This window comes from Ceratotherium simum, chromosome 4 (genome assembly GCF_057802395.1).
Source record: "Ceratotherium simum simum isolate JZ-2026a chromosome 4, ASM5780239v1, whole genome shotgun sequence".
Taxonomy (NCBI): Eukaryota; Metazoa; Chordata; class Mammalia; order Perissodactyla; family Rhinocerotidae; genus Ceratotherium; species Ceratotherium simum.
In genome coordinates, this window is record NC_141903.1 from 4,063,340 (window position 1) to 4,089,841 (window position 26,502).

Here is a 26,502-nt window from a genome sequence, read left to right on the forward strand (position 1 = left end):
TTTTTCCCCACTTTCTTGATTTTCTGGTTTGGAGCACAAAGGTTTTTAATTAATTAATTAATTAATTAATTTTTTTGAGGGAGATCAGCCCTGAGCTAACATCCGTGCTAATCCTCCTCTTTTTGCTGAGGAAGACCGGCTCTGAGCTAACATCCATTGCCAATCCTCCTCCTTTTTTTCTTCCCTAAAGCCCCAGTAGATAGTTGTATGTCATAGTTGCACATCCTTCTAGTTGCTGTATGTGGGACGCAGCCTCAGCATGGCTGGAGAAGCGGTGTCTCGGTGCATACCCGGGATCCAAACCCCGGCCGCCAGTAGTGGAGCACGCGCACTTAACCGCCAAGCCACCGGGCCGGCCCAGGTTTTTAATTTAGATGAATCCCAATTTATCTGTTCTTTCTTTTGTTGCTTATGCTTTTAATGTCATATTTAACAAACCATTGCCTATCCAAGATCACAAAGATTTATGCCTATGTTTTTGCTTAAGAATTTTATAGGTTTTGCTCTTACATTTAGGTCTTTGATCCATTTCATGCAACTTTTATGTATATGTGAGGTAGAGGTCCAATTTCATTCTTTTGCATGTGGATGTCTAGTTGCCTTAGTCACATTTGTTGAAAAGACTATACTTTCCCCATTGAATTATTTTGGCACCCTTATTGAAAATCAATTGACAGTAAATGTGTGGGTGTTCTCTGGACTCTCAGTTCTATTCCATCAATCTTTATGTCTATCCTTGTGCCAGTGCCACACTGTCTTCAAAACTGTAGCTTTATAGTAAGTTTTGAAATTGAGATATGTGAGTCCTGCAACTTCGTTCCTTTTTTTCAAGATTGTTTTGACTGTTCTGGGACCCTTGTATTTCCGTGTGAATTTTTGGATTAGCTTGTCTGTTTCCACAAAAAAGCCAATAGGGATTTTACTACGGATTATGTTGTATCTGTAGAGCAATTTGGGGAATATTGCTGTCTTAACAATATTAAATCTTCCAATTCATGAACATGTCATGTCTTTGCATTTATTTAGATCTTCTTTAATTTCTTTCAACAATGTTTTTAAGTTTTCAGTTGCAAGTTTTACGCTTCCTTTGTTAAATTTATTGCTAAGAATTTTATTTTTTTGATGCTATTAGAAATGGAATTTTCACAATTTCATTTTTGGATTATTTATTGCTAGTGGATAGCAGTACAGTTGATTTTTGTATATTGACCTTTTTCCTGCAATCTTGCTAGATTTGTTCATTAGTTATAATAGTTTTTTAGTGGATTTCTTAGTTTTTTTTTTCTTTTAATACAAGAATATGTCATTTGCAAATAGCGATAGTTTTACTTCTTCCTTTCCAATTTGGATGTCTATTATTTCTTCTTGCGTAATTAACCTGCCTAGAACCGCCAGTATGATGTTCAATAGAAAGGATGAAACTAGACAGTCTTGTCTTGTTCCTGTCTTAAAGAGAAAGCATTCAGTCTTTTACCTTTAAGTATGATATTAGCTGTGAGTTTTTTGGACATGTCCCTTATCAGGTTGAGGCATTTGTATTAAAAAAAGTCTTTTAGGTCAATTATATTTTATGTAGCCAAGAGAACCAATTATCTAAGTTTATGTTTAAGGAACTAGGATAAATTATTATATGCGTCTTTTTTATTCCGAGGAAGATTGGCCCTGAGCTAACATCTGTTGCCAATCTTCCTCCTTTTTTTTTTTTTTTTGTGAGGAAGATCAGCCCTGAGCTAACATCCAATGCCAGTCTTCCTCTTTTTGCTGAGGAAGATTGGCCCTGGGCTAACATCTGTGCCCATCTTCCTCTACTTTATATGGGATGCCTGCCTCAGCATGGCTTGACAAGCGGTGCATCGGTGCGTGCCAGGGATCCAAACTTGTGAACTCTGGGCTGCCGAAGTGGAGCACGCACACTTAACTGCTGTGTCACCGGGCTGGCTCCTCTTCCTCCTTTTTTTCCTTTTTCCTCCCCAAAGCCCCAGTAGATAGTTGTATGTCATGGCTGTACATCCTTCTAGCTGCTCTATGCTGGACACCGCCTCAGCATGGCTTGGTGAGCAGTGTGTAGGTCCGCTCCCAGGATCCGAACCAGTGAACACCGGGCATGCGAACTTAACTGCTATGCCACCAGGCCGGTCCCCTATTATATTATTCTTATTGAAATTTCACTAAAGATATTTATGTATATTTTCCTCTATAGAAAAAATACAGATTTTAATGAGTAGTGGAAAAGTTCAGAAATCTAATTTTACTTCTGTTAGACGGATATCTTTTTTTTAATTTTATTTTATTTATTTATTTTTTCCCCCCAAAGCCCCAGTAGATAGTTGTATGTCATAGCTGCACATCCTTCTAGTTGCTGTATGTGGGACGCAGCCTCAGCATGGCTGGAGAAGCGGTGCGTCAGTGTGCGCCCCGATCCGAACCCGGGCCGCCAGTAGCGAAGCGCGCACACTTAACCGCTAAGCCACGGGGCCGGCCCTAGATGGATATCTTTTTCTTTTACATGACCAAATTACAAATAGCATCTAGAAAACTTATTCTTGGAGTAAATTATGTGTCCTTGTATTTCAGACAAAAAGATGCCACGGAGAAAGAAAAAAGTTAAAGAAGCCTCTGAAGCCCAGATCCTGGAGAAGAAAGATGCAGAAACTACCAGTTCTGTCACTGTCAAGAGGAAGCGTAGACTTGAGAGTGCATTCATTGTGATATCTGATAGTGATGGAGAGGTCAGTATTCTGAAGAGTGGAGCTCTAGGTCTCAAACTAGGCCTCCTTATCCATGGCTGGTTTGTTTTGTGACTATACCTTAATGCCAGCTTGCCAGACCATGCAGTTTTTACTCAGCTTCATTTTGATTTGTAAATGGAATTAAGAATTACTTAAAAGAGGGCCGGCCCCGTGGCTTAGCGGTTAAGTGCGCGTGCTCCGCTGCTGGCGGCCCGGGTTCGGATCCCGGGCACGTGCCAACGCGCCGCTTCTCCAGCCATGCTGGGGCCGTGTCCCACATGCAGCAGCTGGAAGGATGTGCAACTATGACATACAACTATCTACTGGACCTTTTGGGGGTGGGGGGAAGAATTACTTGAAAGTAATTATACTGTTTGGCTGAAGATGGATCATAGTTTCTCAGTTTTGTAATATATTAACCCAAAGTGATATTTGGAAATTGTTTGAATAATCTAAATCAGATGTAAATCTTAATTTTCATGTGTCTGGAAAGTGAGAGAAAGAGAATGTACATGCTCTTCTTTTTGTTTTGTTTTTGTGGGGAAGACTAGCCGTGAGCTTACATCTGATGCCAATCCTCCTCTGTTTGCTGAGGAAGATTGGCCCTGGGCTAACATCCATGCCCATCTTCCTCTACTTTATATGGGACGCTGCCACAGCATGGCTTGACATGTACTGCGTTGGTATGCGCCCGGGATCCGAACCTGCGAACCCCGGGCCGCCGCAGTGGAGCGCGCACTTAACCGCTGTGCCACCGGGCAGCCCTGTAAATGCTCTTTAAGTCTCTAGTGTACTCTGTCTGGGCCGTCCCCGTGGTTTAGTGGTTAAGTGCGCGTGCTCCGCTGCTGGTGGCTTGGGTTCGGATCCCGGGCGCGCACCGACGCACCACTTCTCCGGCCATGCTGAAGCCGCGTCCCACCTACAGCAACTAGAAGGATGTGCAGCTATGACATACAGCTATCTACGGGGGCTTTGGGGGAAAAATAAATAATAAAATTAGATATACTCTGTACAATGTGGTAGCAACTAGTCACCTGCAACTATTTAAATTTAAATTAATTAAAATTAAATAACAGTAAAAATTTAGTTCCTCTGTTGAACTAGTCACATTTCAGGTGGTCAGAGCCACATGAGTGTAGCGTCTGCTATGTTAGCCAGCACAGCTATAGAACGTTTCCCTCATGTAGAAAGCTTTGTTGGACAGCGCTGCTGTGGATATTAACGTTTTTCCTTTGTTCCCTAATTCCATTTGTTTATTGGAGATTTCCATCTGCGTGTAGGTCACATCCAATAAGGTGATGAACTAAGTCATTGTTTTCTCCTCCAAGTTTACTTCTCTTTCTTCATTTTCTGTCTCATTTGGTGATAGAACCACTCATTTGCCTCAAGTTATAAAGCTCCAAGTTATCTTTAACTCTTCTCTCTTTCTCATCTTTTATACCTAATCAGTTGTTCACCACATCCTTTAGTTTTTACCTCTTTTTACCTCAGATCTATTCTTCCTCTTCCGTTTCTTTTCTTGATTGTCTGTTTTTTGAGTTCTTGTAACAGACTCTGAACTTGCTTCTCTGCCTTTGCTTTTTTCGCTCTACATTTCATTTAGCTTACTCCAGTTTTCTTTTAACAATTCAGATTTTAGATCTTTGTACTTGCTTGCTTAAAAATCTTTGACTCCATAATCCCTATGAGATCAGTTTAGAATTTCAATATGGTATACTCTGTCAGAACCTTCACAATCTAGTCTAATTTATGATCTTATCAGCAGTTCATTAGTTTTCTTATCCCCTTGCCAAGACTATTACCACTTTTTTTATTTTTCCCAATTTGTTAGTCAAAAAATTGTATATTTGTAATAATCAGCAAGATTGAACATTTTTTCATATCTCTATTGGGTATTTGTTTCTTTTTTTGAATTTCATTATAGTCCAGTTTTTAATCAGGATTTTTGTCTAAATAATTCTTTTTTAAGGTGTAAAAGTATAAAGAAGGAAACAGAATGATCCATCAATTCTGCCACTCAGATAGCCTATCTTAATAACAAAAATAAAATAGTTATGTACACACACAGATATGTTAAAAAATTATATACATACATGTTAAAAAATCAGAACAGAATAGAAACAGATCAAAACTGTTTGAAAACAAAACAGTATAGAGAGGTATAAAATGAAGATGTACGCTTCAGTGAGTGTACATTTAATGTAAGGTAATAATTTCTTCTGTATTCTTCCAGAAAAAAAAATCTATGCATATGCCATCCGTAAAGACTTTTACAGGAAATGAATCATGCTACACATACTGTTTTGCTTTTTCACTTAATATTTCTTGGAGATCTTTCTGTAACAGCACATAGATCTGTCTCATTAAATTTTTTAAAATTGTCAAATACGTCATATATGTAGGAGAGTGCATAAACTATAAATACATAGTTTAAAAAAATCATCTGAACACCTACATTCACCAACTTAGAAGCCCTCTTGACTTAGTATGACCTTCCACAACTGCATCCCGTTCCACCTATCTAATCGATAAATACTGACTGTGTGTTCTGACTACTCTGTTGACCGGTGGTCCCCCCGTCTTTCTCCTTGGGCCTCCCTATTCCCTGAGACACATCAATATTGAAATTAGGCCAATTAATAACCCTACAGTGGTCTCTAGGTATTCAAGTGAAGAGTCACATGTCTGTCACTTTAAATCACAAGCTAGAAATGATTAAACTTAGTGAGGGAGGCATGTTGAAATCTGAGGTAGGCCAAAAGCTAGGCCTCATGTGCCAAACAGCCAAGTTGTGAATGCAAAGGAAAAGTTCTTGAAGGAAATTAAAAGTGCTACTCCAGTGAACACGCGAATGATAGGAAAGCGAAGCAGCCTTATTGCTGATCTGAAACTTTTAGTGGTCTGGATTGAAGATTACACCAGCCACAACATTCCCTTAAGCCAGAACCTAATCCAGAGCTAGGGTCTAACTTCTCTTCAATTCTGTGAAGGCTGAGAGAGGTGAGGAAGCTGCAGAAGAAAAGTCTGAAGCTAGCAGAAGTTGGTTCATGAGGTTTAAGGAAAACCATCTCCATAACATAAAAGCGCAAGGTGAAGCAGCAAGTGCTGATGTAGAAGCTGCAGTAAGTTCTCCAGAAGATCTAAGATAATTAATGAGGGTGGCTACACTAAACAACAGATTTTCAGTGTAGATAAAACAGCCTTCTATTGGAAGAAGATGCCATCTAAGATTTTCATAGCTATAGAGGAGGGGGTCAATGCCTGGCTTCAAAGCTTCAAAGGACAGGCTGACTCTCTTGTTAGGGGCTGATGCACCTGATGTTTTTAAGTTGAAGCCAGTGCTCATTTACTCTTCTGAAAATCCTAGGGTCCTTAAGAATTATGCTAAATCTGTTCTGCCTGTGCTCTATAAATGGAACAGCAAAGCCTGGATGACAGCACATCTGTTTACAACATGGTTTACTGAATATTTGAAGCCCACTGTTGAGACCTACTGCTCAGAAAAAAAGATTCCTTTCAAAATATTACTGCTCATTGACAGTGCATCTGGTCACCCAAGAGCTCTGATGGAGATGTACAACAAGATTAATGTTGATTTTGTACCTGCTAACACAACATCCATTCTGTAGTCTGTGAATCAAGGAGTAATTTTGACTTTCAAGTGTTATTACTTAAGAAATACATTTCGTAAGGCTGCAGCTGCCATAGATAGTGATTCCTCCAATGGATCTGGGCAAAGTAAATTAAAAACCTTCTGGAAAGGATTCACCATTCTAGATGCCATTAAGAACATTCATGGGGGGGGGGGCGGCCCGGTGGCGCAGTGGTTAAGTGCGCGCTCCGCTTCAGCAGTGGCCCGGGGTTCTTGGGTTCGGATCCCGGGTGCGCACCGACGCGCTGCTTGTCAAGCAACGCTGTGGCGGCGTCCCATGTAAAGTAGAGGAAGATAGGCACAGATGTTAGTCCAGGGCCAGTCTTCCTCGGCAAAAGAAGAAGATTGGCATTGGATGTTAGCTCAGGGCTGATCTTCCTCCCCCAAAAAAGGAACATTCATGGGAAGAGGTCAAAATATCAAAATTAACAGGAGTTAGGTAGAAGTTGATTCCAGCTCTCATGGATGACTTTGAGGGGTTCAAGACTTCAGTGGAGGAAGTAACGGCAGATGTGGTGGAAATAGCAAGAGAACTAGAATTAGAAGTGCACTTGAGTCTGAAGATGTAACTGAATTGCTGCAATCTCATGATAAAACTTTAACAGATGAGGAATTCCTTCTTATGGATGAGCAAAAAAAGTGATTTCTTGAGATGGAATCTACTCCTGGTGAAGATCCTGTGAAGATTGTTGAAATGACAACAAAGGATTTAGAATATTACATAAACTTAGTTGATAAGCAGCAGGAGGGTTTGAGAGGATTGACTCCAATTTTGAGAGAAGTTCTCCTGTGGATAAAATGCTATCAGACAACATCACATGCTACAGAGAAATCGTTCGTGAAAGGAGGGGTCGGTCAACTGATGTGGCAAACTTCATTTTTGTCTTATTCTAAGAAATTGCCACAGCCGCTCCAACCTTCAGCAATCACCACCCTGATCAGTCAGCAGCCATTGAGGCAAGACTCTCCACCAGCCAAAAGATTATGACTCGCTGAAGGCTCAGATGATAGTTAGCATTTTTTAGCAATAAAGTGTTTTTTAATTAAGGTATGTACATTGTTTTTTAGACATAATGCTAGCACACTTAATAGACTACAGTATAGTGTAAACATTTATGTTCATTGGGAAACCAAAAAATTTGTGTGGCTCGCTTTATTGTGATATTTGCTTTATTGAGGTGGTCTGGAACCGAACCCACAATATTTCCAAGATATGCCGGTCATACAATTTATTTATCTTTTATTTTGTTGCTTGTGCTTTTGGTGTCGTATTTAAGACATCATTGCCAAATCCAGTGTTATGAAGCTTTTCTAAAAGCTTAGAAAACTCTTTAGCTTTCTAAGAGTTTTTAAATTTTAGCTCTTACATTTAGGTCTTTGATCCACTTTTTTTTTAATTGATGTGTTAATAGTTTATAGCATTGTGAAATTTTTGGTTGTACATTTTTGTTTGTCGATCACCATATACATGTCTCCCTTCACACCTTGTGCCCACCCCCATCCCCATTGCCCCTGGTAACCACAATACAGTTTTCTCTGTTCATGTGTTGGTTTATATTCCATATATGAGTGAGATCATACGGTGTTTGTCTTTCTGGCTCATTTCACTTAACATAATACCCTCCAGGTCCATCCATGTTGTTGCAAATGGGATGATTTTATCTTTTTTTATGGCTGAGTAGTATTCCATTGTATATATAGACCACATCTTCTTGATCCAGTCATCAGTTGAGGGACACTTGAGTTGCTTCCACTTCTTGGCTATAGTGAAGAATGCTGCAGTGAACATAGGGGTGCATAAGCCTCTTTGGATTGTTGATTTCAGGTTCGTTGGATAGATTCCCAGTAGTGGGATAGCTGACTCATAGGGTATTTCTACTTTTAGTTTTTTGAGGAATCTCCATACCGTTTTCCATAGAGGCTGCACCAGTTTACATTCCCACCAGCTGTGTATGAGGGTTCCTGTTTCTCCACATCATCTCCAACATTTGTTGTTTGATCCACTTTTTATTAGCTTTTGTATTTGATATAAGATAGAGGTCGAACTTTTTTCTTTTGCATGTGGATATCCAGTTTTCCCAGCACCATTTGTTGATATTTTAACTTTCTACCTGTCGATGTCTGTATATTTTAGTTGGGATTCTTGTAGACAGCACACAGTTTGGTCTTTCTATTTTTTTTTCTTTTTCTTTTTTTTGGTGAGGAAGATTGTCTCTGAGCTAACATCTGTTGCCAATCTTCCTCTTTTTGCTTGAGAAAGATTGTCCCTGAGTTAAGATCTGTGCCAGTCTTCCTCTGTTTTGTATGTGGGATGCTGCCACAGCATGGCTTGATGAGTGGTGTGTAGGTCTGCGCCCAGGATCCGAAACCACCAACCCCGGGCCACCAAAGCGGCGCGTGAGAACTTAACCACTATGCTACCGGGCCAGCCCCTGGTCTTTCTGTTTTCACACAATCTGACAATCTCTCTCTCTCTCTCTCCCCCCCTTTATTTATTTATTTATTGATTGATTGATTTTGTGTGAGGAGGATCAGCCCTGAGCTAACATCCATGCTAATCCTCCTCTTTTTTTACTGAGGAAGACTGGCCTTGGGCTAACATCTGTGCCCATCTTCCTCTACTTTATATGGGACGCTGCCACAGCATGCCCTGACAAGCAGTGCATCGGTGCACGCCCAGGATCCAAACCTGGGCCGTCAGCAGCGGAGCATGCGCACTTAACCACTACGCCACGGGGCTGGCCCTCTCTCTCTTTTTTTTAATTGTTTTTATTTTTTATTCTTTTGGTGAGGAAGGTCGGCCCTGGGCTAACATCCGTTGCCAGTCCTCCTCTTTTTGCTGAGAACGATTAGCCCTGAGCTAACATCTGTGCCCATCTTCCTCTATTTTGTATATGGGACGCCGCCACAGCATGGTGATGAGCAGTGTGGAGGTCCGCTCCACACTGTCCACCCTGTGTCCGAACCTGCGAACCCTGGGCTGCCGAAGTGGAGTGTGTTAACTTAACCGCTGTGCCACCAGGCTGGCCCCTCTCTCTTTTTTTAAACTGGTGTGTTTAGACCATTTATATTTAATGAAGTTATTGAGGTACTTTAATTAAAATCTACCATCTTACTGATTGTTTTTGCATTGATTTTTAGTTTTCTCCCCATCTTTGTTGATTTAATTTTATTTTTGCATATGTAGAATGTTTGCTCTATTGAACTAGTCAAATCTTTCGAGAAAGGTATACTCAAATTGCTCTGCTTCTCCATTCTGTACTCCTTATTCCATGTACCTCACCCTTGTTGGTAACCAATTTTATTAATTTCTTGTTTACTTTTCAAATGTTGCTTTAAAGCAAAAATAAGTACACGTTTTCTTAATAGCCTTTCTTTTTATGTGAAGTGTAAGCATACCTATTTGCGTTCTGTTCTTTCCTTTGAACAATCCATCTTGCAGGGTATGTTTTTCATTCTCTTATTTATTTTCTTAGATTTCTTCAATGGCCTTTATTAGATTTTTTGCTTGAATCTGTTTTCCTTTGGAGACCCAGTAATTCATTTTTTTTTAAGATACTTTTATCTATCTTCAGTTTCTTTCCTAAGTTTTATCAACTTGCATTTCATTTGTTCCTTTTTTGTCTGATTACGGTCTGAGCTTTTAATTTGTGATTCTAGGTTTTTCTTAATCTCCAGATTCTTCTTTGAAATCTGTTTGGAATGTTGTATTAATTTTCTTTTCTGAGTTGGTGTTTAGGGAAGAATGTTCACAAGCTGAAATGTTTTTATTTGAAGTTTCTCTTTCTGTTTTATAGTCACTAGGTTTGGAATTTCTTTTTTTATTTCTATCATTTAGTGGACAGATGGCCTAGCTTAAAAGCTTTCCTTTTGTCACTTTAGTGAAATACAATTTCTTTTATGGATGATATTGTTGGTATTAGTGGGCTGGGAGGGTGGGGAGGAGAGATTGGCATGTCTCAGTTTTTTTCTTCGGGACCTTCATTTTTGTTTCTCCTTTTTTTCTTTTCTTTCCATGAATCTGAGGGGCACCACCTCTTCTCTGTGTATCTCCCTCTCTTCCAGTAGCAGTGTGTCTCTGGTTGCCACTTTTGGTTCCTCTCACTTTCAGGCCCTTTAGTGAGGCTGATTGTGTGAAGTACTGCATCTTGGACCTGTGCATAGTGTTTGGCTTTCTAGTGTTTCTTAGTGTTGGACTTCCTAATTCTGAGGGTGATTTTGTCTATGCCTTAAGTTCTTCACTCTCCTTTTATTATTTTTCGTGGAATCTCTTAAGCCTCCTCTTCCTCTGTTTTGTGTACCCGCAGATTTGTAGCAGTGCTGGGAGCTCTGTTGGAATTTGTTGTTTCTTTCTCTGTTTGCTGGTTGTTTGAAGTTCATGGTTTGTTCTGTCTCCTAATAATGCTGAAGACATTGGTCATAGATGGTGTTAGTTTTGGCCTTTGTTGGTCTTCTGGTTTTTCTGGAGAATATTTGGAGAGATTCACGTTTAGGTAATTGCCATTATCTTCTAGACTTTTCGTTTTCAGCCATTCTGAATCACTTTATTATAGCTGAGTCTCTTGTATATAGCCTTGGGTTGCATCTTGTTAGATTCTGTTATATTCACTATATTTCTTTTTTTATATTCTTCGTTTTTTGGCATATCTTTTGGTTAGGAAGATACATATTTTTTCTATAGATTACCTTTGTATTAACGCCTTTTAAAATACCTTTTCTTCCTTTTTTCTTATTTAGCTTTAATAATTTTATTTATTTATTTATTTTTTCCCCCAAAGCCCCAGAAGATAGTTGTATGTCATAGCTGCACATCCTTCTAGTTGCTATATGTGGGACGCGGCCTCAGCATGGCCGGAGAAGTGGTGCATCGGTGCACACCCGGGATCCGAACCTGGGCCGCCAGTTGCGGAGTGTGCATACTTAACCGCTAAGCCACGGGCCGGCCCTTTTATTTAGCTTTTTATAATCTGATCTGTCAGCTGTAAATGCTATCCTTTGACTTTCACTTATAGCCCAGCAATAGTCAATGAATTTATTCTACTTTCTACTTCTGTCTTCTCTTATTAGTTGCATCATTTCTACATTATTAGAACATATAATTTACATATTTTCTTCTATTCTCATCTCTACTTTTGTTTTAATTCACTCTCAGTTCTTTTGCCAGAGTTTCTCTAAACATTTTTTAGTTGAATGTTTGTTCTTTATTAGATTGTCAGGAAGGCCTTATGAGTAGTATTTCCTGAATTCTTGAATGTTAACACTGTTTTTTTGTAGTCTTGATATCTGAAAGACTGCTTGATGAGGTCCAAAATCCTTGGTTTCAAATTTTTTCCCTTGAATTTCTTTAAAATGCTGCCTTCTTGTTTTTTTGCTTTGTATGTTGCATTTGAGAAGTCCAATTTATTTTCCTTTTTTTGTAAGTGATTGCATCCTTTTGTTGGTCTGAATGCTTTAGGAATTTTTCTGTATCTTTAGAGTGCAATAGGTTTACTAGTGTATTTTTGGAAATTGATTTTTCAAGGTCCATTTTCTCAGGTAAATGGTGGTTACTTTCAATATGTAGATTCAGGTCTTTTTTTTTTTTTTTTACTTGTAAGGTTTTCTTTGATTATAGTTCTTTGTTTTTGTTGTTGTTGAGGAAGATTAGCCCTGAGCTAACATCTGTTGCCAATCCTCCTCTTTTTGCTGAGGAAGATTGGCCCTGGGCTAACATCCATGCCCATCTTCCTCTACTCTTTTTATATGTGGGACGCCTGCCACAGCATGGCTTGATAAGCAGTGCATAGTCTGCACCCGGATCCGAACCTGCAAACCCTGGGCCACCAAAGCAGAGTGCACGAACTTAACCACTACGCCACTGGGCCGGCCCTTGAAACTCATTCTTTGAGATGGAAACTGGTATTCTGAATGGACCATAATTTATTTTACCTTGTCCTTATTCATGATCATTTAAGTCTGTGCTCTTAATACCAATTTCTTTTTAAAATTTCCAATCTGTCACAGACAGATAACTTTAAAAAATACAATAAAAATGAATTATTAGACAAATGAAATTTAAAAAGACAAAATATGAGCCTACATCTTTCATTGTTAGATACAACAGATGTAAAGTTTCGTTTCAATAAGTATAACATAGCGAAAAAGAAAAAAATGGTACATGTTCTTTGGAATTGTGTTTATAGGCAATTTAATAGAATAGCTATTATACTCATAATTTTTTGTCTTTCCACAGTTACGATTAAACACAGTTATGTGTGAAATAGCAAAACCCATATTAAACATCTATACACATCCTTTCAGTGAACACTGTGTATATCAATATTTAAAGTTCTCATTTTGACAAATGAGCTTTCTTCTTACTTGTCAACTTGCTGCTCTAGTTTGGGTTTATGACAACACTAATATGGGATATTGTATATCTAAAGCCTATGTTTTTTAAAAAATAAACTTCAGTGTAGAGAAATCAATCTTACATTAAGGAATGGGAAGAAGAATTTTAAAGCAGTTTCAGTAAGATTGTGGTATCTTTAATTTTTATTCAGAATGAGCTGGAATATGTTGTATTTCGAAATTCATCTTTGATCCTTCTTAGTTGCCAGTTCCAGCAATTTTTCCTATAAAGTTATAGATACGTTTCAGTTATCTTTTTTTTTTTTTATGAGGAAGATCAGCCCTGAGCTAACATCTGATGCCAATCCTCCTCTTTTTGCTGAGGAAGATTGGCCCTGGGCTTACATCCGTGCCCATCTTCCCCCACTTTATATGGGACGCCACCACAGCATGGCTTGATAAGCTGTGCGTCGGTGCGCACCCAGGATTGGAACCTGTGAACCCCGGGCCACCGAAGTGGAGCTCACACACTTAACTGCTGTGCTACCGGGCTGGCCCCGTTTCAGTTATCTTTTGATAAAAGAAATGAAATTCAGATCCATGAATTTCCTATGGGTTAATCTGTTTTGAAGTGACATAAAATTGAAAAGTTTCTATCAAATTCATAAGGTCTTGGATGATAACTTTTTGCAGATGTGTATTATCAAGATTACCACCTATTTCATTGATGTTTGTTGTAAAACTATAGAACACATAGGGGCTGGTTCGGATCCCGGGCGCGCACCGACGCACTGCTTGTCAAGCCATGCTGTGGCGGCGTCCCATATAAAGTGGAGGAAGATGGGCACGGATGTTAGCCCAGGGCCAGTCTTCTGGGCAAAAAGAGGATTGGCTACAGATGTTAGCTCAGGGCTAATCTTCCTCATACACACACAGAAAAAATTATAGAACACATCACAATCTGTAGAATCTCTATTTTTCCAATAATGTAACTTTCATTTCTGTCCTTTGATCTTACCTGCCGTTGAAATTCCTTCCTTGGGTGGAAGCATTAAGTTCATTGAAATTACTGAAGATATCAGACAAATAAGCAAGTCTTGCCCTACGTCTTAAATAGTAACAGAAACACTAAGCATTCATTTTGTAGTTCAGAATTCTACACAGAACCTTTCCCTTTAATAACAATCATATCTCAGCAAGTAATAACAGTTGTTTATATGTTTACATATTATCATATAATAAAGAGAATATTTTTGAATTGAATGCATTAGCCTGAGTCTTTATGTAATTTACAATTTCTGCTATGCAAGGTATTTAGTGTTTTTCAATAATGGAAACAGTGCATTGATTAACGTTCTGGCACAAGCTGCTTAATTTAGGATGTTTTCCCGTTGTTACTGCTGGCTACATAAAACTTAGAAGTTTTATCCTTTATGGTTTTATACAGTTAAAAACTTCGTTAACATTTGTCGACAGTGAAGCTGAGGGAAAGAATTTTTGTACCATCAAGTTCATCACACATTTCCTAAAAGAACTGCTCTGTGCCAGTATCTATGCATTTATGAAGTTGCTATGAGAAGTATGTTTCTAGCTTTATTTATTTTATGAATTGGTCTTCCATATCATGATCTTCTTCCTGAATATGTCGAGCTATGTCATTATTGGAATATGGTACTTGAACTACCGTCTTTGCCAAAGATTCACCCAGCATTTCCAAGCAGACAGCTTTGCAGTCTTTTACTAATTTCTCAACAATTTTATATAGTTTTTTTAGTCTTAGCAAATCCAGTATTTATAAGAAATCTACAAGGTATTAATATCTATATGTGAAATATTAAGCATCTGTGTCAGCTTATTAATTTAATGCTTTCAAAGAATTCTTTTGATTTTGAACTTATTCTTTTTTTTTTTTTTGAGGAAGATTGGCCCTGAGCTAACATCTGTTGCCAATCTTCCTCCTTTTTTTTTCCTTTTTTCTCCCCAAAGCCCCAGTAGATAGCTGTATGTCATAGTTGTGCATCCTTCTAGTTGCTCTATGTGGGACGCTGCCACAGCATGACTTGACAAGCGGTGCGTCAGTCCGCGCCCAGGATCTGAACCAGTGAACCCCGGGCCGCCGAAGCAGAGCACGCAAACTTAACCGCTACGCCACCAGGCCGGCCCATGTTGTTTAAGTTTTGATAGTGTCATTAGTACATATTTAGAAATAAGATACTCCGATTGTCATACTTTACATTAATTGTGAGTACAAAACCAACCTCAGTATGTGAAGGATCATGCTTCTGAGTAAAACTAGAATGAAACTTTTGTCCTTCATTTCTTCACAGTCACTTGGATCATCGTTTGTTTTTATTGCTACTGCTACATTCAGAAAAATTTGTCTTTTCTTGATGATGAAAGTCCAGTGAAGCTTGTTTTGAAATCTGTAAATTAGGATTGAAAATAAATAATATGAGCGTTACTTCTTTTGTTCAGATAATAGTATTAATTAAAGTATAATTTAAAAAATAGGCTTGATTAAAAATTTAAATGATAGTTAAAATATTAAGTTATAAAATAATGTCTGCATTTTCTCAGATATTTATATACTTTAGATTTTAATAACTATGCTTAAAATATCACATATTATAATTTGGTCATTCTGCAAGTGACTAGTCTGCAGCTTTCACCGTGGAAGTCTACTTACCATGTGCATGGATCTTCTAGCAATGTCAGATTTCTGTAAAAGTTTCTAAATGCTTATTCTCAGTTTCTTTGCTTATTTTGTTAGAGACCAGTCACAAGCAGTGTGCTGATTGTCACCCATCTGTAGATCATACTTGCAGTAACATTGCTTGAGGTTGTTTACAGCCTTTTACAATGACAAAACATTCTGCTGTGAACATTATTGTGCACACATCTTTGTGCTTGTGTGTGAGTATGTCTGTAGAATAAATTCCTAGAAGTACATTGCTGGAGAAAGTGTGTATATTTATGATTTTAGAGGTTATTGCCAATTTGCCCTCTAAACATGTTGCATGAATTTTATCCCCTCAGTGGTATGAGAGTACTTGTTTCCTCACATTGTGTTTCATAAAAATTTTCATTTTTACTCTTAATATAGACAAAAAGAAGTCTCTATGTAATTGTTTTGATTTGCATTTCCAAAGTGAAATTGAGCATCTTTCCATATACTTATGAGCCCCATATGTATGTTTTTCCATGAAGTGTCTTAGATCCTTTGCCTATGGGAGGAGACTAAATATTGGTCTTTTTATTGATTTGTAAGAGTTCTTTATATAAAAGGAAAATTAGCCCTTTTTAAAGTTAAAAAACCCATACTTTTCCCCAGTTGTTCTGTTCCTTTTTTTTTTTTGTGAGGAAGACCAGCCCTGAGCTAACATCCGATGCCAGTCCTCCTCTTTTTTGCTGAGGAAGACTGGCCCTGGGCTAACATCCGTGCCCATCTTCCTCTACTTTATATGGGACGCCACCACAGCATGGCTTAACAAGCGGTGCGTCTGTGTGCCGCCGGGATCTGAACCGGCGAACCCTGGGCCGCCGCAGCAGAGCGCACGCACTTAACCGCTTGCGCCACCGGGCTGGCCCCTGTTCTGTTGCTTTTTTAAGTACTGGTTTAAAATAAATGAATATGCATTGAGTTTAAACGTTATTATTGATTTTTAGACCTTGAATGACGCTTTCTCTGAACTTGGGTGCTTGCTTACTGGTATTTTGCAGACAGGCCAATTTTTACTTGAACATGTATGTGACAGATAATGTCAATATATTATAAATTTTTATTTTTGTGATTTTTACTGCTTCTAGACCTACATGTTTTCTGTTTTATTTTGTAAGGAATCTTTTACTGATGTTTTCTGTGAACATTTACAACAGCCACTGATTCTTCAGAGGCTCAGCAGCCTCTATTAGCTGTAAAAGAGGTAGAAAGAGTATTTTTTTTTTTTTTGGTGAGGAAGAGTGGCCCTGAGCTACCATCTGTTGCCAATCCTCCTCTTTTTGCTTGAGGAAGATTGTTGCTGAGCTAACATCTGTGTCAGTCCTCCTCTATTTTGTATGTGGGATGTATGTGGGTGTGTAGGTTTGTGCCCGGGATCTGAACCTGTGAACACCCGGCCGCCGAAGCAGAGCGTGTGGACTTAACCACTACACCACCGGGCCAGCCCCGAGAAAGAGTATTACTTTTAATGGTAGCCACTTTGATCATATTTCTTGTTTTGCAGCAGGAACCAAAGGAGGAGAGTGGATTGCAGAAAACGAAGACAAAACAGTCGAATAGAGCAAAGTGTCTGGCTAAAAGAAAAATTGCACGTATGTTTTCATTTTTGTGTTAAGAATGGTTTGGAAATTGCAACAATAGAGTTGACACTAGTGTCTTCATTAGGAAGAAGTTTCTCGAATAAGGGTGTATGTACTTGCTGTTTATTCTGGTTTCCATTAAAATTTTTAGTGGACAGTTACCTATAGCTTATATAATTGACATTAGCGACAGAGTGTTGAAATTAAAAATGTAACCTTCAGAGTTAGGCACACTTGGGTTTGAATCCTTGCTGCAGCCCTTACTGTGTGAACCTTAGGCAGGTTAATGCTTTCAGCCTACCTCTGTTTTCTCAATAAAATGCAGATGATAACACTTACTTAGAAAGTCACTTAGTGGCTCAAATAATGGTACCTAATACTATTTTTGTCATTAAAATTGTAAGGGAAAAACTCTTCTGTGTGTCTCCTTTACTCTCTACGCTTCACTCTGGTCATCAAATGTGTAGGGGGTTTTCCTCCACACCAAGCAGTTCTCCAACTCTGTAGCAGACACTGGCTGTTCTACAATTTAACTTAATTCTGACACTACCTGGAGGTAGTGTCAGATCCCGCAGGTTACAGGCTCAGTCCCACAGGACTACCCCTACTTTAGATGCCAATTGCAAGTCCAGGTTGTTACCCGTGCTTCTGACAGACTGGCTATAAATCAGAGATTTCTGTGACCCCCTCGGGTTCAATTAATTTGCTAGAATGGCTCAGAGGAGTCAGGGAAACTAACTTATTTACTAGATGACTGGTTTATTATAAAGGATCTAACTCAGGAACAGCCAGATGGAAGAGATGCATAAGGCAGGATATAGGGGAAGGGGTTTAGAGCTTCCGTGCTCTCTAGGTGTGTCACCTTCCCACTACCTCCACAACTTCACCAGCGTGGAAGCTCTCCAAACCCTGTAGTTTAGTGATTTTTATGGAGGCCTCATTATGCAGGCATGATGGATTAAATCATTAGCCGTTGGTGATTAATTCAACCTCCAGCCAGCCCTTTTTTCTTCCTCCTGGAGGTTGCAGGGGGTGGGACTGAAAATTCCAACCCTTTAATCACCAGGTTGATTCCCCTGGTAATCAGCCCCCATCCTTAGGGGCTTTCCAGAAGTAAACTCATTAACATAAACACAGATGTGGTTGAAAGGGGATTGTTATGAATAACAAAGGACACTTTTATTGCTCTTTTCACTTTGGAAATTCCATTTGTGGGAGGTTTTGCTTTGTTTTCCGACTTTCTTAATTGTGAAATTATTTAATAATTATTATTTTTTGCATTTTAATGTGATATGAAATGTTCAAGTATTTCAGTGAACTTTTCAGAAAGTACAATAACTAGTTGAAATTAATACAACAGTTGATTGAAGATAAGGCTTTTTTTCACTGTTAATTTGAATTTTGGTAATTTAAAGTATAATTCTGAGTCTTGTAAAATTAACCACAAATACCTCTTTGTTGTTAAATCATTGTGTTATATCTAGAGATGGTTGTCACTATGGTTAGATCTGTTGAATGTACTTGAAGGGGAGGAATGCTATCCTCTATCCACTCTGGGTCCTTTCTGGCTGGGCTACAAATTAAATTGACATGAGACCGAATAGCAGGAGAAAATCAAACAAAGCTTTATAATGTGTACACATGGGAGAGACCAGGAAAACTGAGTAACTTGACAAAATGGCAGAGGTTCTCATCTTAAATACTATTTTCAGCTAAAGACAAAGGATGTTGGGGGTGGGGGGAGTCGGTTATGGGAGATTACCAGAAAAACACAGTAAATAAAAGTAAGGTTATTATGCAGATTTAAGGCCTTGCTTTCCCCACTGGTAAGTTTCTAGAGATGAGGTCATCATCATCCCCCCCCCCCCCCCCCCCGTCTTCCTGGTACAGAGAGGGAGATACCTTTACAAATGGAGATTTCCCTTACAAATGTAAATGTTTGGTAAACAGAACTTTGATAAGAATGGGCTTGGCAAGGACCCTCCCAATTTATCCATACTCAGAGTTATCTATGGTGATGGCCTGTCCTGGGGACAGGCCTTCTATCTTAAATCCTTTTAGGCAGTTAGTGGCAGGGGATGTCAAAGTTTCTTTCTGAGTCTTCTGAGCCTTTATTGTCTTTAGCTTGAAATAATCCGCATACCAGAGTGACACATCTTGGGGCGGCCTGCCCTGAACCCCATCATACTCAAGTTACTTTCAGTCTTTAAAGTTATTGATAATAGTTACTTTTTGAGATGCACTAATTTATGTCAATTGATAGTTAATTTTCTGTCACCAATTGTAGACTGTTGATAGTTGTCTGCTTGGTTGTTCTGGATCTTTATAGTCAAATTGGGTTTTAGTTTTTTCTTTAGTCGTGCAATGCTTTTTTATCCAGTCTGACAATCCTTTTTATCTTTTTTATCTATTCTGACAGTTTCTGTCTTTTACATTTACATTTAATGTAATTGTTGATGTGATTGGATTAAAATCTGTCATTTTGAAAGCTGTTTATTTGTTCCAACTATTCTTTGTTTCTTTTTTCTGTCCTTTTTTTTTTTTTTAAAGATTTTATTTATTTATTTTTCCCCCAAAGCCCCAGTAGATAGTTGTATGTCGTAGTTGCACATCCTTCTAGTTGCTGTATGTGGGATGTGGCCTCAGCACGGCCAGAGAAGCGGTGCGTCGGTGCACGCCCGGGATCCGAACCCGGGCCGCCAGCAGCAGAGCGTGCGTGCTTAACTGCTAAGCCACGGGGCTGGCCCTGTCCTTTTTTTTATTGAGTATTATTTTATGATTCCATTTTATTTTTCCTATTGACTTATTATTTATATCTCTTTTAAAAACTGTTTAGTGGTTGCCCTAGAGTTTACAGTACACATATTTAATTAATCACAGTCACTTTGAAATAATGTTATATTGCTTCATGTGTAGTGTAAAGACTGTAACATTATACTCCCAATTCCTTTCTACCCTCCTTTGTGTCATTTTGGTATACATTTTACTTTTGCAAATGTTATAACACATAATACAGTGATGCTATTTTGTTTTAGATAGTTAATTGTCTTTTAGAGCAATGGAAATAAAAAATAAGGAATTCTATACTTTCTTTTATTTGTGCCATCTCAAGGGCTGTTATGTAGATCACAGTTTCTGTCTAGTATCGTCTTCTTTTTGCTGGAAGAGCTTCCTTTATCACTTCCTGTAATGTAGACCTATTGCCAATTAATTCTCTATTTTTGTTTTTCTGAGAAATTCTTTACTTCTGCATTTTTATAGAACTGCTTTGTTGAGTTACAACCCGCATGCCATACAATTCATTCATCATACAATATATTCATTTAAAGTGTACAGTGGTTTTTAGCCATTAACAGTGGTGCAGCCATCACCGCAGTCTAATTCTAGAACATTTTCATCACCCCAAAAAGAAATACAATACACTTACCAGTCACTCAAAGCCCTTATCCTGCCCAGCCCTAAGCAATTACTAATTTACTTTCTGTCTCCATAGGTTTGCCTATTCTGGACATTCCATACAAATGGAATCATATAATATGTGGTCTTTTGTGACTGGCTTCTTTCACTTAGCTTAGTGTTTTGAGGTTCACGCATATTTTGGCATATATTAGTACTTCATTCCTTTATTGCCAAATAATATTCCATTATATTGATGTACTGCATATTGTTTATCCATTCATCATTTTATGGACATTTGGGTTGTTTCTACTCTTTGGCTATTATTACTAAAGTCGCTGTGAACATTCATGTGCAAGTTTTTGTGTGGACTTATGTTTTTATTTCTCTTGGATATATACCTAGGAGTGAAATTCCTGGGTCATGTGGTAACTCAATATTTAATTGTTTGAGAAACTGCCAGACTGTTTTATCAAGTGGCTGCACCATTTTACATTTCCACCAGCATCATATGAGGGTTCCAATTCCTCCACATCCTTGCCAACACTTATTTTCCTCTTTTTTAAAATTTATAGCTATCTTAGTGGGTGTGAAGTGGTATCTCATTGTGGTTCTAATTTGCATTTCTCTAATGACTAATGATGTTGAGCATCTTTTCATGTGCTTGTTGGCCATTTGTATATCTTCTTTGGAGAAATGTCTATTCAGATCCTTTGCTCATAAAAATATTTTTTATTGTGGTAAAATACATATAAAATATACTATTTTAATCATTTAAAAATGTTTTTAACATGAAAGCGGTGTTGAATTTTGTCAAATGCTTTTTCTGTGTCTTTTGAGATGATCATGTGGGTTTTGTCTTTTATTCTCTCGATTTGGTGTATTAATTGATTTTCTTGTGTTAAATCAACCTTTCATTCCTGGGATAAAGTCTACTTTGTTGTAGTGTATAATACTTTTTATATGTTGCTTAGATTGGTTTGCTAGTATTACGTTGAGGATTTTTGCATCTCCAGTTATAAGAGATATTGGTCTGTAGTTTTCTTTTGATATCTTTGTCTGGATTTGGTATCAGGCTAATACTGGCCTTGTGGAATGAGTTGGGCGTTGTTCCCTCCTCTTTCAGTTTTGGAAGAGGATTGGTATTAATTTTTCTTTAACTGTTGCACAAAATTCACCAGTGAAGCCATCTGGGCCTGGACCTGGGCCTTTGTGAATAGTTTTTTTGTGTGTGTGTGAGGAAGATTGGCCCTGAGCTAACATCTGCCAATCCTCCTCTTTTTGCTGAGGAAAACCGGCCCTGGGCTAACATCCATGCCCATCTTCCTCCACTTTATATGGGACGCCGCCACAGCATGGCTCGACAAGCGGTGCATCGGTGCGCACCCGAGATCCGAACCGGCAAACCCAGGGCCGCCGCAGCGGAACGCCTGCACTTAACCGCTTGTGCCACTGGGCTGGCCCCTTTGTGAATAGTTTTTAATTACTAATTCAGTCTGTTACCTGTGGTGGTCTATTCAGATTTTCTGTTTCTTCTTGAGTCACTTTTGGTAGTTTATGTCTTTCTAGGAATTTGTCCATTTCATCTAAGCTATCTAATTTATTGGCGTACAGTTGTTCGTAGGTGTTCCCTTATAATCCTTTTTGTTTTTGTGAGATCGTTGGTAATATCTGCACTGTCATTTCTGCTTTTAGTTATTTGAATCTTTTTTTTTTTTCCCGTTCCCTTCAGAGTTTGTCAGTTTTGTTGAAGTTATCAAAAAAACCAACTTTTCGTTTCATTGATTTTCTTGTTTTTCTATTAATTTCTCCTCTGTTCTTTATTATTTCCTTCCTTCCACTTTCTTTAGATTTACTTTGCTCTTTTTTTCCTATATCTTAAGGTGGAAGTTTAGCTTATTGATTTGAGAGCTTTCTTTTTTAATACAGGCATTAGACAGCTGTAAATTTCCCTTTAAGTACTACTTTAGCTGCATCCGATTAGTTTTGAAGACATATTTTCATTTTCATTCACCTCAAAGTATTTTCTATTTTCCCTTGTGATTTCTTTGTTGACCTATTAGTTATTTTAAAGTGTTTTGTTTAATTTCCATGTATGTGTCAATTCCCCAAATTTCTTCTTTCTATTAATTCTAATTTTACTCATTATGGTCGGAAAACATACTTTGTATGTTTTTATCCTTTTATGTTTATTGAGGCTTATTTTATTGCCATTTTATGGTCTGTCCTGGAGAATATTCCACGTGCTTGAGGAAAATGTATATTTTACTGTTGTTGGATGGCGTGTTCTGTAGCTATCTGTTTGGTTTAGTTCGGTGGAATGTTATGTAGATATCTGTTTGGTCTAGTGGGGTTATATTGTTGTTTAAGTGTTCTGTTTCCTTGTTGATGTTGTGCCTAGTTCTCCCTCTTACTGAAAGTGGTATATTGAATCTTGTAAATTTTTGACAGATATTTCCCCTGGTTACAGAATTCTGGTTTGACAGTTTTTTCTCTCAGCATTTTCAAGATACCACTCCATTGTCTTCCAGCTGCAGAGTTTTTGATGAGAAGTTGGCTTTAATTCTTATCTTTATTCTTTTGTATGTAACATGTCTTTTTTTCTCTGGCTGCCTTCAATATATTCTATAACTTTGTTTTTTTCCACTTTGAATATGATGTTTAGGTATGAATTTTGGGGGGGAGGAGCATGGAATATATTTTTCTTGATATTCTTTTTGGATCTGTGGTTTGGGGTCTTTTATTATATTACGTATATATGTATGTGTATATATAAATTTTGTTTTGTTAAGAATTTATTTTTTACATTAGGGTTCATTCTTGGTGTTGTACATTCTATGGGTTTTGACAAATATATAATGACATGTATCCATCGTTATGGTATCATACAGAGTATTTTCACTGCCCTAAAAATCCTCTGTGCTCTGCCTGTTTATCCCTCCCCTACTTCCCCTGCCAGTCTCAGGCAACCACTGATCTTTTTACTGTCTCCATAGTTTTGCCTTTTCCAGAATGTCATATAGTAGGAATCATACAGTATGTAGCCTTTTCAGATTGACTTCTTTCACTTAGTAGTGTACATTTAAGGTTCCTTTGTGTCTTTTCATGCTTTGATAGATTATTTCATTTTAGCGCTAAATAATATTCCATTGTCTGGATATACCATAATTTATTTATCCATTCACCTATTGAAGGACGTTTTGGTTGCTTCCAAGTTTTGGCAATTAAGAGTTAAGCTGCTATAAATATTTGTGTGCAGGTTTTTGTGTAGACATGAGTTTTCAGCTCTTTTGGGTAAATACCAAGGAAGTGGTTGCTGGATTGTATGGTAAGAGTATGTTTTGAAGAGTTTTGCAAGAAACCACCAAACTATCTTCCAAAGTGGCTGCCCCGTTTTGTATTCCCACTATCAATAAATGAGAGTTCCAGTTGCTCGATACCCTTGCCAGCATTTGGTGTCGTCAGTGTTACAGAATTTGGCCATTCTAATAGGTATTTAGTAGTATCTTATTTTTGTTTTAATTTGCATTTCCTTGATGACATATGATGTGGAATATCTTTTTACTTATTTATTTTATTTATTTATTTATTTATTTTTTCTTTCCCCCAAAGCCCCAGTAGATAGTTGTATGTTATAGCTGCACATCCTTCTAGTTGCTGTACGTGGGACGCGGCCTCAGCATGGCCGGAGAAACAGTGCATCGGTGCGCGCCCGGGATCCAAACCCGGGCTGCCGGCAGCAGAGCTCTCGCACTTAACTGCTAAGCCACGGGGCCGGCCCGAGGAATATCTTTTCTTATGCTTATTTGCCATCTGTATATCTTCTTGGTGAGGTGCCTGTTAAAGTATTTAGCCCACTTTTTAATTGAGTTGTTTGTTTTCTTATTGTTGAGTTTTAAGAGTTCTTTGTATATTTTGGATAACAGTCCTTTATCAGATGTATCTTTTGTAAGTGTTTTCTCCCAATCTATGGCTCGTCTTCTCATTCTCTTGACATTGTTTTTTGCAGAGCAGGAGTTTTTGATTTTTAATCAAGTCTAGCTTATCAATTACTTCTTTCATGGATTGTGCCTTTGGTGTTATATCTAAAAAGTCATTGCCATACCAAAGGTCATGTAGATTTTCTCTTAAGTTATCTTCTAGGAGTTTTATAGTTTTGTGTTTTATATTTATGTTTTTTAAATGTTTACATTTAAAACATAATATAAATTAAAAATTTTTTAAAAACAGTTTTAAATTAAAAAAATTTTTAAAATAATTTTAAATTTTAAAACATAATTTAAATTTAAACAAATTAAAAATGTTTTACATTTATTTTTTTTAATTGTTTACATTTATTATATATACATTTATTATTACATATTGAGTTAATTTTGGGAAGGTGTTAGGTCTTTGTTTAGATTTATTTTTTTGGATATGGATGTCCAGTTGTTCCAGCAACATTCGTTGAAAAGGCTCTCTTTGTTTCATTGTATTGCCTTTGCTCCTTTGTCAAAGATCCGGTGACTGTATATATGTGGGTCTATTTCTGGGCTCTCTGTTCTGTTCCACTGATCTGTTTGTTCTTTTGCCAATACCACACTATTTTGATTACTGTAGCTTTATATAGTAAGTTTTCAAGTCAGGTAGCATCAGTCCTCCAACTGTGTTCTTCTCCTTCAATATTGTATTGGCTATTCTGGATCTTTGGCTCTCTCCATATAAACTTTGGAATGAGTTTGTTGCTATTTACAAAATAACTTGCTGGGAGTTTGATTGGGATTGCATTGAATCTACAGATCAAGTTGGGAAGAACTGACATCTTGACAGTATTGTCTTCCTATTCTTGAACATGGAATATCTCTTTGTTTAGTTAGTTCTTCTTTGATTTTGTTCATCAGAGTTTTGTAGTTTTCCTCATATAGATCTTATACATTATTTTGTTAGATGCAGACCTCAAGTATAAGTATTTAATTTTGGGGGTGCTAATGTAAATGATATTGTGTTTTAAATTTCAGATTACACTTGTTCATTGCTAGTATATGAGAATGTGATTGAATTTCATATATTAACCTTGTATCCTATAACCTTACTATAATTGCTTATTAGTTCCAGTATTATTATTATTATTATTTTTTTTGTGAGGAAGATCAGCCCTGAGCTAACATTCATGCTAATCCTCCTCTTTTTGCTGAGGAAGACCCGCTCTGAGCTAACATCTATTGCCAATCCTCCTCCTTGTTTTTTTTTTTCCCCAAAGTCCCAGTAGATTGTTGTATGTCATAGTTGCACATCCTTCTAGTTGCTGTATGTGGGACGTGGCCTCAGCATGGCCGGAAAAGCGGTGCGTCCGTGCGCGCCCGGGATCCGAACCCGGGCCGACCAGGATTATTTTTGTCGATTCTTTTAGATTTTCTACATAGACGATCATGTCATCTGAGAACAAAGACAGTTTTATTTCTTCCTTTCCAATCTGTATACATTTTATTTCCTTTTCTTGTCTTTACTGCATTAGCTGGTATGTCCAGTACGATGTTGAAAAGGAATAGTGAGACGGGACATCCTTGCCTTGTTCCTGTTCTTAGTGGGAAAGCTTTTAGTTCTTGCCATTAAGTGTGATGTTAGCTGTATGTTTTTTGTAGATATTCTCTGTCAAGTTTAGGAAGTTCTCCTCTATTCCTAGTTTACTGAGAGTTTTTATCATGAATGGGTGTTTGATTTTGTCCAGTGATTTTTCTGCATCTATTGATTGTGTGGTTTTTCTTTTTCATCCTGTTGGTGTGTTGGATTACATTAATTGATTTTTGAATGTTGAACCAGCATTACATATCTCGGATAAATCCCACTTGGTTATGGTGTATAATTCTTTTTGTACGTTGTTGGATTCGATTTTTTAATATTTTGTTGAGGATTTTTGCATCTGTGTTCATGAGAGATATTGGTCTGTAGTTTTCTTGTAGTGTTTTGGTGTTAGGGTTAATGGTGGTCTCATAGAATGAGTTAGAAAGTTTTCTTTCTGCTTTTATCCTCTGAAAGAGATTGTAGAGAATTTATATAATTTCTTCCTTAAGTGTTGTTAGAATTCACCAGTGAACCCAGCTGGGTCTGGTGCTTTCT

At 37.8% G+C, this 26,502-nt stretch overlaps 1 protein-coding gene across 5 annotated transcripts in view; it reads left to right on the top strand.

The window, feature by feature from the left end:
* UIMC1 (ubiquitin interaction motif containing 1) overlaps positions 1 to 26,502 on the top strand; it is a 128,954-nt gene that overhangs the window by 25,692 nt on the left and 76,760 nt on the right. For 4 of the 5 annotated variants that reach the window (XM_087429370.1, XM_087429372.1, XM_087429369.1 and 1 more), the window contains exons 2-3: positions 2,575 to 2,729; positions 16,935 to 17,022. In XM_087429370.1, the coding sequence (XP_087285496.1) occupies positions 2,583 to 2,729; positions 16,935 to 17,022 (235 nt within the window). In that variant the 5' untranslated portion in view covers positions 2,575 to 2,582. The remainder of the gene's footprint in view (positions 1 to 2,574; positions 2,730 to 16,934; positions 17,023 to 26,502) is intronic. The other variant, XM_087429371.1, reaches the window with a different exon arrangement.